The 14,850-nt window shown below is 34.6% G+C and overlaps 1 protein-coding gene across 7 annotated transcripts in view; it reads left to right on the top strand.

Annotated features, from left to right (window-relative positions):
• Positions 1–14,850, top strand: part of POT1 (protection of telomeres 1) — a 101,532-nt gene that overhangs the window by 65,128 nt on the left and 21,554 nt on the right. For 6 of the 7 annotated variants that reach the window (XM_026867694.1, XM_026867683.1, XM_026867692.1 and 3 more), the window contains 6 exons: positions 8–213; positions 2,970–3,105; positions 5,836–5,930; positions 7,516–7,607; positions 10,899–11,004; positions 11,999–12,179. In XM_026867694.1, coding sequence (XP_026723495.1) covers positions 8–213; positions 2,970–3,105; positions 5,836–5,930; positions 7,516–7,607; positions 10,899–11,004; positions 11,999–12,108 — 745 coding nt within the window. In that variant the 3' untranslated portion in view covers positions 12,109–12,179. Of the gene's footprint in view, positions 1–7; positions 214–2,969; positions 3,106–5,835; positions 5,931–7,515; positions 7,608–10,898; positions 11,005–11,998; positions 12,180–14,850 lie in introns of those variants that run through there. The other variant, XM_026867676.1, reaches the window with a different exon arrangement.

The following is a 14,850-nucleotide window of genomic DNA, read 5'->3' as shown; positions in this document are numbered from 1 at the left end:
ATTTTAGGCAAGAAGTTCCAGATGGAGATGACTTTGACTTTATTTTACAAGGCTCTGCCATTACTGCCCCAAACGCAGAATTACAAAATACATCCTGGTATGATTCTGTAATGTGGACTACACAAGATGAGAAACAAAGGAAAATAGCTATCCATTTTGTAAAGCATGATGAAATGCTTCAACAGCCTGAAGATACTTTGCTTATGATAGAAGGTAAGATAAACTGCACATATACGACTTCTTGTGGCACAGTGTCCCCTCTGTCTACAAAGTTAAGATATGTTGAAGTTGTATTCAGTGTAAGTGGGTATGATTATAGAGGCATCTTCAACAAAAAGAACTTAGCTGGAACTTTAAGTTACTGTTGTGTAAACAGGAAAAAGTAATCTGTGAAGCTCTTGTGAGATGCTTTTGTCTACTTTAAAACTTTACCAATAAGTTTATTGTTGATTCTGAATATTCTGAATGTATTTTTTACTACCTGTGCTTTCTGATTCTTTCTGATTTGAAAACTTTCTGAGTCTTCTAAAAAAACCCCAATTTTAGTGTTGACGTGGAAAAGTTTTGGAGGACTTCTGATAATACAAGCCTACAGTTAACTTTATCAACCTCTGGATGTCAGTGTTGTTTTGGATTGATAGAGATTCTTGCAGTGTGAGGTTTTTTGGCTTGTTTTTTATCAGATTTCCTCGGGGAAGAGAAGCAGTCACTGAACTTTAAACAAAGCAGTTTAGCAAGAATACTAATCAGAAATGTTTTGAATAGAATAAAAATAATAAGCTATTGTATCTAATACCATTCTGAGTTTAAAACAGAGTCTTCAATTGTGGTCAGGTAGTGGTGTGAATAAGCAAATGTGAATCAGATGGTCCTTTGTGTAAGGGTCAATGACAAAACCCCTTCTGTTTTCTGCTTTGTTTTATATTCAGGTAGTTCTGATAGATGCTTTATTTCTGACGTGTTCCAAACTGGGGGTTCTTGCGAGTTTTTTTTCAATCTAAACTTACTGTGGAAACAAAATAAAAAAGAATCTATTTCTACTCTATTTTCCTAAAAAAACCTGAACAATATAACTTGGTAAATCTTTTTTTAGCTATTAAAGTACCACCAGCTAATTATGTATGTATGTGGATATTTGCGTGCTTCATGTTGGAGCACAAGGAAAAGGCGAAATCAAGTCTTTTAGCACTTTTCTCCCAGAACATTGATCATGAACCTTGCCAAACCTATATGCTATTTTAATTTTTATCTTTAAGTTTTTGGACGTGGAGATTTTGAAGTTTCCCTAGAAATCTATCCAGCACTTTTACAGATACAGGCCTCAAAGGTGAAACGCATTATGACAGTTATTAGACAGAGGTGGTCTAGATTCTGTTTGTGAAACACAAGCAATTTACTCTTCTACAACACAGTATTCTTCTGCATAATCATTATGCTGAAGTAAGGACATCTTTTTGAGAGTTTGGCATCTGTTGGGCTGGAATTTAGGAAGTAGTTGGATAATATACAGAATTTTATGTGACCCTTCAGAGGTCGTAATGGGAATCCATGACAATTGCTACAGATCAGTTGAACTGATGAGTGGTATGTTACAGTTCACGAGTAGATTAGTGCTCCTTGCATATCTTCATTATTTGTAGGTGAAATTGGTGTGATTAATATCATTGTTAATCCCTGGTAATTCTCTTGTGTTTTACGCCAGTCTATTAGAAGCCAGAATATACTTGTTCAGTGTAACTTTGTATTACAGCAAAGTTGAAATTCTGAAGACCTTTTAGCAATGTTAATTAAAGCTATCCTGAAATTTGTATGTTAATCTCTTAATGTGTACAGCTTTATCTGTGTCATTGTACTTGGACGACCTTTGTTTTCTAACCTTTTGGGAAGCCATTTTAAATTTCTGTGCCTCTGCTTTATTTTTTTTCCACCAGAAGTTAGGTTCATTGAGGAGGTTTCATGCTGTGCATTTTTTCGTCACCAGTAATAATGCAATTTTATTGATTTTATTTTCTTCTCTAGTTACCTCTGCAATACAAGTAACATATGCAATAAATATTACACCATCCAGTGTCATAATTGCTTGTCATAAAGTCTTTGAAACATCTTAGGTTTTTTTAAACATCTTATAGTTAGTGGTAAACAACAAAGTTGTAGAATATGTTTGTTTTAAAACAGTTTGCTCACTTTTTTATTGTTGTTGACAAGCTGATTAAATATATTTTTATTGAACTGTTTTCAAATAACTGTTCTGTCTGTGCTAAGTTAATGCATTTACCACATTTCCACCGAATTGGTGAAATTTTGAAGGATTCTGTAATCAATTCCACAGTCCATACTACAGAGTCTGAAGGCAGGTAATTCCATGATTTGTAATAAATTTGAAATTTTTCCTGTCACTGTAATTGGAAAATCTCAGCATTCTAGCTGTAATGTACTAAATTTCTGCTGTGTTTCTAGAATGGACCCGACTTAGTAACTCTGAAATTAGCATGAATTTTGGTGGTTCTGTTTTTCCCACCTCATGTCACTTAAGACATGGTTGAATAACTCCTTTTTCATAAACTGCTGGTTAAAAAGTAATAGATTTTGGCACTTGAAAGCTGAAAAATAGTTAATTTGGAGCAACTGCAAAAAATCAGTTTATTCCTCCCCTCCCCCAAATGACTACTTAAATCATAGGAGAAATGTGGAAGTGATGCTAACTAAATACAACTTCATGGTTAGAGTGGTGACTGTGAGGAAGATATTAAGGCATCTGCTCTGATAAATGTCCATTTTTGATTTATTATTGAGTCTGTTGTTGAGTAAGAGTGAGAAAGTTGCGGACCATTTTTTTCAGTTTTCAATAGTGAGTCTCAATTTTTCTTGAAGATCCTGAAATCAACATCTAATCAGCCAAGAAATGGAAGTCGTTCAGTTTATTCTTGACTACAATTTTAAAAAACCCATGTTTTTTCTGTTTTTAATAGGTGGAACACTAAAAGAAGTTTGGAAACTTACAAAAATATTCAAATGTGTTATTCCTGTGAGATCCACAGAAGAAGATCTTGAATTATTAGATCTTTCAGCTCCTTTTCTTTTACAAGGAAATATAAAATATTATGGGTAGGTTAAAACTATTTGCGGATATTTTAGTAGTTGGAGTAATAGATATCATTTTCTTCAGTAATTCAAACTGCAGTGCTCAAGGAATAACTTGCCCAAAGATTTTTTGATGCAAAATACATAACATGATCAGCAGTACTGACATCAGGGATGAAATGCCTTACTACTTATATCTTGTATGAAAGGACATAACTGCAGCTGGGCTTTATCTTGCTCTATAAATCTTATGCCCTTAATTACGCACCACCCCAGGTTCAGTCTGGCTTGTGGTATGTGGGTAGGGCGGTATACTACAGAGACAGAAATGCGTGTATGAGTCTCTTTAGGCTGCAGAATGTCTACATCTTTTAGTCCAGATCTTCCATTTTCTGGCCAGAAAAGTACCCTTTTCTGGTCTTACTGCTTAGACTAAAGTCAAAACAGTTTAAAACTATATGCTGGGGTTTTTTTTGTACACAGATAATATTTAAATAGAGACTCAGAGAATAATTTCAGGGTGTCAGTGCATGTTTCATTCTTTCTCTCATTCCTAGTGTTGGGAAAGCTTGGGTTTTGGAAGAATTAAGGGATTTTGGATAGCCTTTCCTCAGCATTTGCCATTTATTGAGATCTACAACACTGCAAAGTGCCTTACCTATTTGTGAATATCAGTCACTGTAGAGACACCTTCAATGGGTTTCTGAATTCCACAGTTCCAGGGCTGTGGAATATGATAGATGCATCTAGGTCTGATATCTGTGCAATGCCATGCAGCACCATTTTCCTGCTCAATGAGAGCTAGCACCAGTACATTCTCCCAGTACTGCACAGCAGCATGTAGTTACTGAGCTCAGAAAAAAAAAACAAAACAGTCTACTTCGTGCAAGATATTCAGTCTACTCTCTCAGCAGCCCCAGTAAGTTCAAGCAAAGCACTGTGTTGTGCTACTTCAGTCCTGTAGGCAGTAAAAATATTCTGTGCAAAAATATTGCATGTTTCACATGAACCATAAAATTTCCCATAAGGGCCTGATAAAATTAATACAGATAACTATTTCTCTTTGTCATATAATGTTTTGACCTTTTCAAGTATGGCTGCCCACAGCTTTTTTAAATAAAGACAATATATGGGTGTTCCTACTGGGACTGGATCTTCACTAGTACAAAGTATTTCCCCTTGCACTTTCATAATTAATATATTTCCCTAGCTGCACACAACTCACCATGAGACCTCATTCTCTGTTTAAATGGCTGTATTGTAAAAGTCAGTGCTTTACAAGATATTTGTGATTGTTTATAGGATATTTAGGAAGGAACCTCACAAGGATGTTTACATTTCAGAGCTTTCTTCCCTGTGCTTTTTTTTTAATCAATAACTTATATTTAGCAAAGTCTAAAAAAGTTTCTGTATAGTAGAATGAAATGCAAAGTTATCTTTTCAGTAGGAATGAGCTTGAATACCTGTATAAATATTTATATATGTGTGCGTATGCATGTATAACCATATATGTATAAATAACAAAATTCATAGCTAAGTTTATTGCAGTATGGGTGTTTTATTTAAAGGAAAATAACTTCATTTAGCTTGCCTTTATATCACTTGAGCAGAACTGGTGCTATTGATTTTTATGACACATTTTGCATGTCATTCTAAAAGATAATAAATGTCTATTTTAAGTTCTAACTGTAAAATAGTAGCACAGAAGCTAAATTTGGAAATAATAGTTCTGTAATTTTATTCCTTGAGGCAAATGAGAACAACTTTGAAAACAATTTTTCAATATTTTCATCTACTTGCAGCATTTGCTTACTGCCACATGTAACATTTATAATTAGTAGTATATTTACTGGTGTAAATACACCAGTAATGAAAGAGATTGTTTTAATAACCTAATTAATATTTTTTAATATAGGTAAAGCCAAGTTTTTGCTCTAACCCTGTTGTGTTTTTAGTATGTGCTGCAAGCTTGGATTCAATCCTGCTTTTACAAAGTGAGATGTTGTTTGTATTGCTAAATAACTAAGTAGTGACATGTCACTACTAAACATATTCACATGAATATAGGATTAGCAGTGTAGTGATCTTAGATTCATAGAATGGTTTGGGTTGGAAGGAACCTTAAAGGTCATCCAGTTCCAACCCCCCTACCATGGGCAGGGACACCTTCGACTAGACCAGGTTGCTCAAAGCCCCGTCCAGCCTGGCCTTGAACACTGCCAGGGAGGGGGCAGCCACAGCTTCTCTGGGCAACCTGTGCCAGTGTCTCCCCACTCTTGCAGTAAAGAATTTTTTCCTTCCGTTCAATCTAAATTGACCATGTTTCAGTTTACAACCATTGCCCCTTGTCCTGTCACTATGGGCCTTTATAAAAAGTCTCTTTCCATCTTTCTTATAAACCCACTTTATATATTGAAAGGCTGCAATAATGTCTTCCCAGAGCCTTCTGTTCCACAGGCTGAACAATCCCAAGTCTTGATGTACGGTTTTCTTCATTTCTGTTCTGTTCACTGAGGTGGTCTTTTCCAGACCAAAATGATTTCTTTCCTCTTGGGGACAATTCAAAAGCAGCATTAAGGGTTTTAATGTGGTCTAAAGTTTGTATGTCTTGTAAAATAGTAATTTTAAACAACAGTAGAAATACTTTTACACTCCCACTGGGTAAAGAGATCAGAATTTTTTTTTTCTTTTTTTCCTGTGCAGAAAGCTTCTGATATAAATAAATCAGTCTCAGTATCTTGTTTTAAATGCTAGGTGCAAGCAGTGTTCAACTCCAAAGCCTATTAAGAGTCTGAGTTCCATTGCAGCAGAACAACGACCATCATGGGAACCAACTGAAATAGCTCAAGGTCAGCTGATGTGATAGTATCCTGAAATACTCTCATGCCTTGATTCTGAAGTGTTTATATGAAATAGTTTGGTGTCTGGGTTGCAGTTTTATACCAAAAGCATGTAATTTATGGTTATGCTTGAGTATGAAGCTCAAATTTAGTCACATTTTACCAGTTGAAAGAATGGATTTACTTTTGAAACCATTACAGTATGAATGAAAGGATTTTTATGCTGAATAGTTTCTTCTATCATAGGTGTCACTAATAACACCTATCATAGTGCAGATGTGATGAATTTTTGATTGCAAATGTCATTTTTAAACTGTGTAGATGCTTGCAGTCCTAGAAATTTGTACTGCTTTTCTTTTTGAAGATAGCATTTTTCTGACCTGAACTAGAAAGTCTTATTTAATGACTAGTACAAGTTAGACTTTTATAGTCTGTAAGCCTTATCAATGCTAAGCATATTCCAGAGAGTCTTCAAGAAATAATATTCAAATGAAAGAAATTATACTATAACACATACGTCCATGTTTTGTGTGTTCTTTGTGTTACTTTATGTAGTCGACATGTGCAAATGCTGGAGGTAAAATGAAGCTTAAAACATCACAGCCCATTAAGAAGAATAATATTTTCATGTTTATCAATTTGTGTTCTAACATATTAAGTTGAAATATCTAGCAGTATCTAAGCTTAGTAAAGACTTTATAGAAGAAAAACCTATTTGAGCAATGCAGTGGTTCCCTTAAATAACCTATGTCATAATTGTATTATATTAAATAACTGTAAATATATAACCATCAGTGTTAGAGCACCTGCAATTGATATTTAATTCTCAAAATTTAAATAATACTCATTAAATGTTTTTTTGGCATTTAAACTATTTTATGTATATTATCCTTTTATCATTATATTTTCAGACTAAGTGATAACCTGCAAGTTTATCAGATCGGTTGAATTTGAAATGATATAGCCAATTTAAGTAGATGTACCCAGAAAAGACTGATGAAGAGTTTCAGTAACTTAGTATGTTTAAGATAATTTATGTTTGCGAGATAGCGTACTGCTGCCAGTGAGAGAATGACTGTAGCCGTTTACTAATGCTGGAATATGTTCAGAACAGCCAGCAAAGTTTTTCTGAATGAGATTGCCTGGTAGCTTTTACTACATCATATGAATTTTTTTTTTTTCCTCAGAAGATAGGTTTTCAGGTGGAATGCTATATTATTATCACTGAATTAAGAGCATGTCTCCTTTAATCCTCCATGGATTAAAGAACAGGAGTAGGAGGATCCTACCAAGGTAGGATCCAAGCTCTAAGCAAGTATTACCGTTTATTTTACTAGGATGAGAGTAAGTACTTGAAAATCTTTCTGCATTTTTATAGACTCATTTATTAAAGTGTTTCTAGGCAGTTTGCAGTGCGCTCAGAAAATACGAACCACATTTTGCTGTTCATATAATCTATTTTTTGGCCTGTCAATTTATACTTTTAATGACAGTATTCAAAGTCAGTTACTATTAAAGGAAGGTTATTGTCAGCTTGAGTTATGGTTTGTCTTGCCTATTCACTCTAAGAAACAGATCAATTTGTTTTCTTCAGTTCTAGGTATTGAGCTGCTCCAGTATGTTTTTATTATGAAGTTTACACTGATTGATGGAACAGGAGCATTAAACGCATACCTTTTTGATTATGTAAGTAAATCTAGGTAGAGGTAGACTCCATAGATTATGTGGGTTTGGATTTTATTTGTTTTTAAAATAACATAAGTATATACAGAAATATTCATTCTATGTTACCTGCAGTGTTTTGCAGGGACAGTTGCAAGTGCTGTAATGTTATTAATACTGTCCATCAGTGAAGATGAACAGAATGTAATTTTTGTAATTTTTCAATAAAATGTCAGACTGTAGAATATTAAAGCATAAAGACAAAACTGAAGCTTGTAGATAGATTATTTGGTATTTCATAGGCTTTTATACATTTCCATGGGTGAATTTCTCTTTTATTGGCAATGTTAAACTGTGCAGCCTAAATACTTTGTGTATGGTGGGAGTGTTTCAGGATTTATGCAGGTAACTTCTGGATTAGTTCAAAATCTCATCACCTCTTTTTTTAACTCTAAGTAGAATCTATCCATTCAGTAAATCTTGATCCATTTGTTTCATATGACCATGAGGTAGAAGAAGCCTTCCTTCCCCTGAACCTAGGCAGGACTCAGCTATAGCTATACAGATACTTGTCTGCTTTCAGAACCAGTTTATTCAACTACTTTTCTAACCTTAGAATTAACCTATCTTCAGTTTTCTCTGAAGCAATTTAAGACCACTTCTGCTACCCAAGATACTGAAGAACAGATGATTTTCCTGTCTCTACACACTGTATAATGAATTTACCTTCTGAAGGCTAAAAACCCACCATTCATTCTATCTTCTTCCACATAAGAGGCTTTTTCTTCTGTATCAGAGTTCTTTGAAAACTGCCCATCCTCACTGTTGTTCATCTGAATTCTTCCCAGGCGATCCACATGTTCCCTGAAGTGCTAAAACCAGTATCCTAGAATCAGGCATTGCCAGATAATGCTTCTATATATATAAACTAGTATTGCTTACTGAATCACTTATCCCTGAGTGGAACCTCAGCTTCAACAAATTACTCCTCATTCTTTGAGCAGTTGATTTAGCTTGCCTAAAAGCAGTATTTTATACATGTATCTGGTAGAAAGTGTTGGAGGAATTGGGTTTTTTTGTCCTACTAGCTCTCAGGTTGTCAAAAATTAATTCTAATTCTTCATTCCTGTTTACTTGCAATTCCTCCATCCTGGCTTTGTCTGTAAACATAGTGGTATTCCATAAAGCATGTCACTAATAAAAAATTTTCAAAATCACCAGGCTTAGAACATTTGACAGTAAACTCAGATTACTCTTCAGTATTTTTTAATTTCTTTCCTTTTTACTCTTAATTCATAAGCTTTATTTTTAGGTTAGCAGTTCAATGCACAAAGATGACTTAAGTAAGAATTTTTTGTGATGCTGAAGGTGGAAGATTTCTGGCTGACAAGAGCTGGTCATTGCTTCCTACGTCTCCAATTTAGGGCTGAAAATAAATTATATACATCTAGTATCCTCCTCAGTGAATTTACTCCATTAAATGTATTTATGGGTGCAGTAGAAATATCTGTTGCTATTTATTTTATTTTTTTTTTCCTTTTGTTTTACATTTTGGGGGTTTTGCTTTTGCTTGTTTTGTTTTGTACACATGTATAAATACATAGATTTTAGTTACTACTTTAAATTTTGAGATGGTACGTCAATCATTTTGAGAAGGGAAAATAATTAAAAAGTGAAAAGAACTTGGTAAAGAAGAGAATTATAATCTAAAATAGTATTACATTGTACCTTTTGTCCTTCTATACATGCATTTGTGTGTTTTCTTATCGCAGCAGTTCATAGGTGGGAATATCGGGACCTCACAGTACATGTTTGGAGTAATCTATCTACCCAAGTGGAAAATAGTCAGTGTAGTGGCACTTCAGAGTTACAACTTTGTACAAAATGAGACAGAGAAACAGTTTAATGGAATTTTTTTTCCCCACAGCAGTGCTCTTTAATGGAGGTATATCTGCATATTTTCCACCATTGTACTAAATTATTTCGAATGGGACTTTGAAGGGAATACACTTCCTTGTTAAATTTCCAGACTGGAAGTAAAAATAATACTGGAAAAAAATGTGTTTTCTTAAAATACACAGTGTGTTAGCAGCAAAGGACATCAAAGACTGCAATCCTCATTTTAGCTAGTCATTTCCTTCTACTGTCCTTTTTCCTTTTTTATATTGAGGAACTAAACTGCAAAAGGAAGGTGGGGAAAAAATTTTAAACAATTTCGTGATGCAAAATTCCAAAAGTCTCTACTTTATGGTAGGTCAGATTCTTATCAGATACTGCTCTGTACTGCACCTTAGCTGCAGGAAAAAAAAACACAACAACTTTTGAAATTCCAGCTACTAGCATTCCTGTTGGTGGTACTTCAAAGACAAGCCAGTATCTTCCAAGCCTGAAATCAGGTCCTTCAGCACCACCTGAGAAGGAACTAGGCTACTCTGAAATCCAACTTTACACTAGCTTCCAGTCACACTTCATAGGAATGCTCCCAGTTGTAGTTACCTGTGTCAGTTTTGCTGCTGGATTAACCACTAACTGATCACTTCCATTAAACATGTCATACAAAAATTATACAAAGGCAGAGTGTTCTGATTTGTATCTTTTAAAAAAAAGGAGAAATTGCCATCAGAAACTTTAGCTCACTTTGAAAAGGTGTAAAATGATGAGCCTTTAGAGATACAAAATCGGGTAACAAACTTGGAAAGAATAAAATGGAAGTTTTGTCAGTCACGTTTACTGAATATGGTTTAAAAATACACAGAAAAGGTTTATTTAACATTTTAGTGTTCCATTCTTATTTTTCTGAATGGAGGAGTAAAATAATCTCACAGTATAAACCTTTCTCCATTTTTTCTAAAACTCTCAAAAAATGAAACTCAAACAAAGGGAGTTCCGCTTGTGTAAAGCTAGGTTGCAGTGCCCCCTTGTTTTCAAGTGACTTTGCTCTCAAAATGTTGTGCTTACTGCGATGAGGGACTGCTGAGGAGGACTGACCATTCTCTCTGGCCATAATATTGTCTGGTTATGGAGACATGTGAGGAATATCTGCCAGTTGTGTATACAGACCTACATGTGTGTTTTCTGGGAGGTTGTAGTCCCTGAATACTCGGGGGTACTGAAATACAGACTGTTATTTTTTTAGTTCAGACAGTTTGGGTGTTTTTTCTGTATCTGAACAGTTTTAGAAATGATGTTGTTCTTCAGTTGTGTTACCTATGGCTAATTTTAACTTCCGTAAATGATAAATGAACATGGTCAGGGTTCTGGCTAATGATTTCTTACCCCTTTTCAAACACCTCATACTTTTCTGTTCTCTTCCAGGAAAAGTTCTTCCAAATTCCTGCCTCTGAAATCTTAAGTAATAATTTTCTTCAGCACAAGATGCAAATGACCATGAATACACTCTGTCCTCCGGGAGGAAAATTAGGTCAGTTCGCTATTATTTTAAAAGGAGGATGGGAAGAGAAAGGGTCTTTCAATCTGCTATTGCATATGCAAAGTCTTAGAATTCAGTTTATGCATGGGCAAAACTCAGAAATGCAGGAATCTATAAGGAGAGTTCCAATTAATTTGTTCTAATACATTTATTTAATAGAACTCCCTTTTGAGAAAGAAAAGTAATGGTTCAATAAATTCTTATGTAGCATGCAGTCATATGTGAATACAGTCCTAACATGTCATTTGTATTCATGTGGAAGTTAACCAGAACACCCTCATACTGAATGTCACAGCACATTAAGAAAAACTGAAAGGGAATTCAGTGTATGGCACGTGCTTTGGGTGAGATTCTACTTTTGAATGCACATGCTGATTTAGAGCATCCCTTGCTAGAGGAAACATCCATGGAAATTGAGCAAAAACTTAACCCAAATCCAGTCATAGAGGTTTCTGTGCAGTATTTCTGTTATGGCAGAAAGTAGCTCTGCCTAAACGACACATCTAAGGTAGCTGTATGTCTCAGCCACATCTCCGACCTCCAGAGCATGTTCCCTCTAAGTACATGGCTGTCAGTGACCACCACAACCACACTGGAGTTTTTACCATACTTTAAAAAAGTGGCCCTGTTGTAAAGGGTGTAAAGGATGTTCCCTTTGAGACCAATGAAATTGTGTCATTGAGACACACGGAGATGAGTTTTTATTATTGGAAAGTCCTTATATGTGCTATGCTGTGGTACAACTACTGTTACCAAGTTTTGGGGGTACACTGGGGCAAGGAGGCTGAGACTTGGAAGATTTTCACTGAACACCATTTCAGATGGTGCAGGAAATTTTAACATACAAATTAGAATTTCAAAATTTTTCTTCCTATTAACTGTGGTGTACATTTATATATCCTAATTAAGATCCTGCTCAACTTATACTTCTCTCCTATAAAAGTTAGAAATTAATATTAAAAAATAATTTGGGTTTTGTTTTTAGATGACTTGCCATGGCTGGAATGCTTCATCAAATCTTATAATGTCAGAGATGGGATGAAACATCAAGTTTATTACCAAATTTTTGACACTACAGTTGCTGAAGATGTATAGTGATGTGTTGCTAACAGGAAGTGATTCAGTAAGAATCCAGTTTTGCGGGGTTTTGGGATCAGAGACTGTATTTAAAAAAATCTTTGTTCCTTTCTTAGGAATTCAACCTGTATGTATAAAGTTTTAGTTTGTCTATTAATGTGAATGGGAATTATGCTTTGATGTATTTACTGCTTTCCTAGCATATACAGCCTTATGATCTGAGTGCAGGTGCAGATGCTAAGCTTTTCACTGGAGGCTGCTTGGCTCAGGCTGATAGATGCAAGCTAGTACCTATCTGTCATTCAAAAAGTCAGTAATGAGGTTACACTAAACTCATGAGTTTTGCTCAGAAAATATAGTCAGAATGATGCTGCTTTATTAATTCTATATTAAAGTAAATGATGTATGTCAGCAGAGATAGGGAAAAGCAGCTCTTGAATAAACTTTTTCTCAGACCACTTTGTGCAAGCATATGTTACTGTTCTCAGCCAGTTTGACTGGGAGGTTGTCTGATTTTAGAGATTCATTTGATTTTGCTCTGATACGTACATTTAGGCAGAACTCTTCCTGTTAATCATACTAAGGTAACTGTTATGAGTACCAGTTACTATAGGTTTTGATGGCATTACAAGTGTGAACGTGTAACGATTATCACTAAAGTTAAAGTCAAGCGGTGAAAGTAAGGTAGCATAAAATTGATACTGACATTTGCTAGATTGTAATGATTTTTAAAGTGGCCCTGTAGGGTACCAAAGTTATTAGCACACTTAATATGTGGGTCTGTGTTTTCAAAGGCTCTCATTATCTGGCTAAATTTACTGTCAGGTTACACTGCCCAGATCTGATGTTTCTGTCTTACATAATCAGGTTGTATGACTAAATTTAGAGATAAAGAACTGATCTAGTGATACCATGGCTTGAAAATACTGCTGGGCTAGAAAAATTACTAGTGGTTTTACTTTGCATTCAGAAGTCTGTAGAACAAAGTCAGGACATGTTTCTCCAATGATAATTAATGTAGAAATTCCTGTCTGACCAAATGCTTTACATCAGAGCAAAATTACTTAATATTTACAGCAGCTGTTTTTTTAAGCAAGTTCAGAAATAAGATGAAATACTTGTACACAGATTACTATTTTGATAGTAGACGACAATTTTTTTTTAAATTTTTCAGGGCTGCATAGTAGATTGTACAATTTGTCATTTAAAGTTTCATCTAAATATCGTCTGACAATTTTCTAGTACTCTAAAAAATTATACTGGGTGTTTATGTCATAAAGCAGGAGATTATGTTCTTTATTGATCAGTATATAGGGAGAACCAATATTAAAAATGGTTAGTGGAAGTTTCCTTTTAAAAGTAGGAAAAAATCAACTTTGGAATTGATCAAGCAGTTTACCAAAGAGCAGTACTGGCTTATGAAAGTTTGTCTGAATCTGTGAATAACACAGAAGTGAAAAATAGTTCTAACAAGTTATTAAATGGCTATTATAAAACTTTAGACACTGGTCATATCCAATTATTTCAGAAGTTAGGGGTTAAATTGAAGGCAATGTTATTTAATTTTCTTGTATATAGTATATAAAAACTCTGGAAGGAAATGGTTTTAGTTTTAGATTTTTTCTTAACAACTCTGATAATGATATTGTACATTTTTTTTAAGTAAGTCTTTGTAAAGTAATGGATTAGAATGTTTTGAACTTCAGTGTAAACTAAATCAATTTCACCACATCCCTGCTTTGAGGTCCCTGCCAGAAAACCCTGCATATACACCACTTGATATTTCTACTGTTGGATATTGTATTAAAATGTTGAATAAATATTGTTTAAAATATTGAGGGTCTTTTGTATTTGACTTTTAGTTCATAAGACTGTGAAAACTTTGTCATCAGTAGCCTTCATCCAAGAAAATGCTCCAGATGAATGTTTGTATAGTTTGTTGGATTGAAGCATACATGTTTAATTCTCAACATAATTTATAGAAATAATTATTAATAAAAATTATGTATTTGGCAATACTAGAAATAACTGTAAAAAGGAGTTAGTGCACAGACACTGAAAATGTTTGTGTCTCATTGTAGCCTTTATATGGAACAATGGAAGTCATGGAGATGGGACTCGGATCTTTAATTACTTAATTACTTATCCTGATCAGTTCTGAGGCCTTTGAATAACTGACTGATGGATGGAAATCTTGAGATTGCAGTGTCCTGAATTTACAGCACTGACTCATTTCTGAAAGATGAGCATCTCAGGCAGCAGTGACTTTTAGCCATTACTAGCAACCTCCTTAATAGAAATAAAAGTCACATTTTCCTTGATCAGTTTCTTAACCAGGTATGTGATTTAAGTTTCTAAAACATTAATAAAAGGTCAGATATCTGTTTTAGTGGTTAAAAAGATTACTGGAATAGATCATAATATATTTAAAGACACTCACAAGTTGAAACAATAGTGGATCAGGTTGACATTGGTACACTCAGAACCAGTGAAAACTCCAGGCATGTCCTCTTGGTATCTCATCATCTTCCTCCATCCCCATACATCCCAACATACAGGTAACTGCATCAAAACATCAGCTTCTTGCTAGAAATGTGGACTAAATGGCAAATATGCTTGGAATGTGAAGTATATAACGCACAGCAGCAGCATCACAGGCAAGGGCAAAGAATAATCTGACTGTAAAGGAGGAGCTATCGGAGAAAATAATAAAAATGTAAAAGAATAATATAGGAACATGAACACATCATCATCCCCCCC

Source organism: Athene cunicularia, assembly GCF_003259725.1.
Source record: "Athene cunicularia isolate RWA chromosome 1 unlocalized genomic scaffold, athCun1 chr1_part2, whole genome shotgun sequence".
In the NCBI taxonomy this organism is placed as follows: domain Eukaryota; kingdom Metazoa; phylum Chordata; class Aves; order Strigiformes; family Strigidae; genus Athene; species Athene cunicularia.
This window is presented reverse-complemented; position numbering and strand designations above follow the sequence as displayed.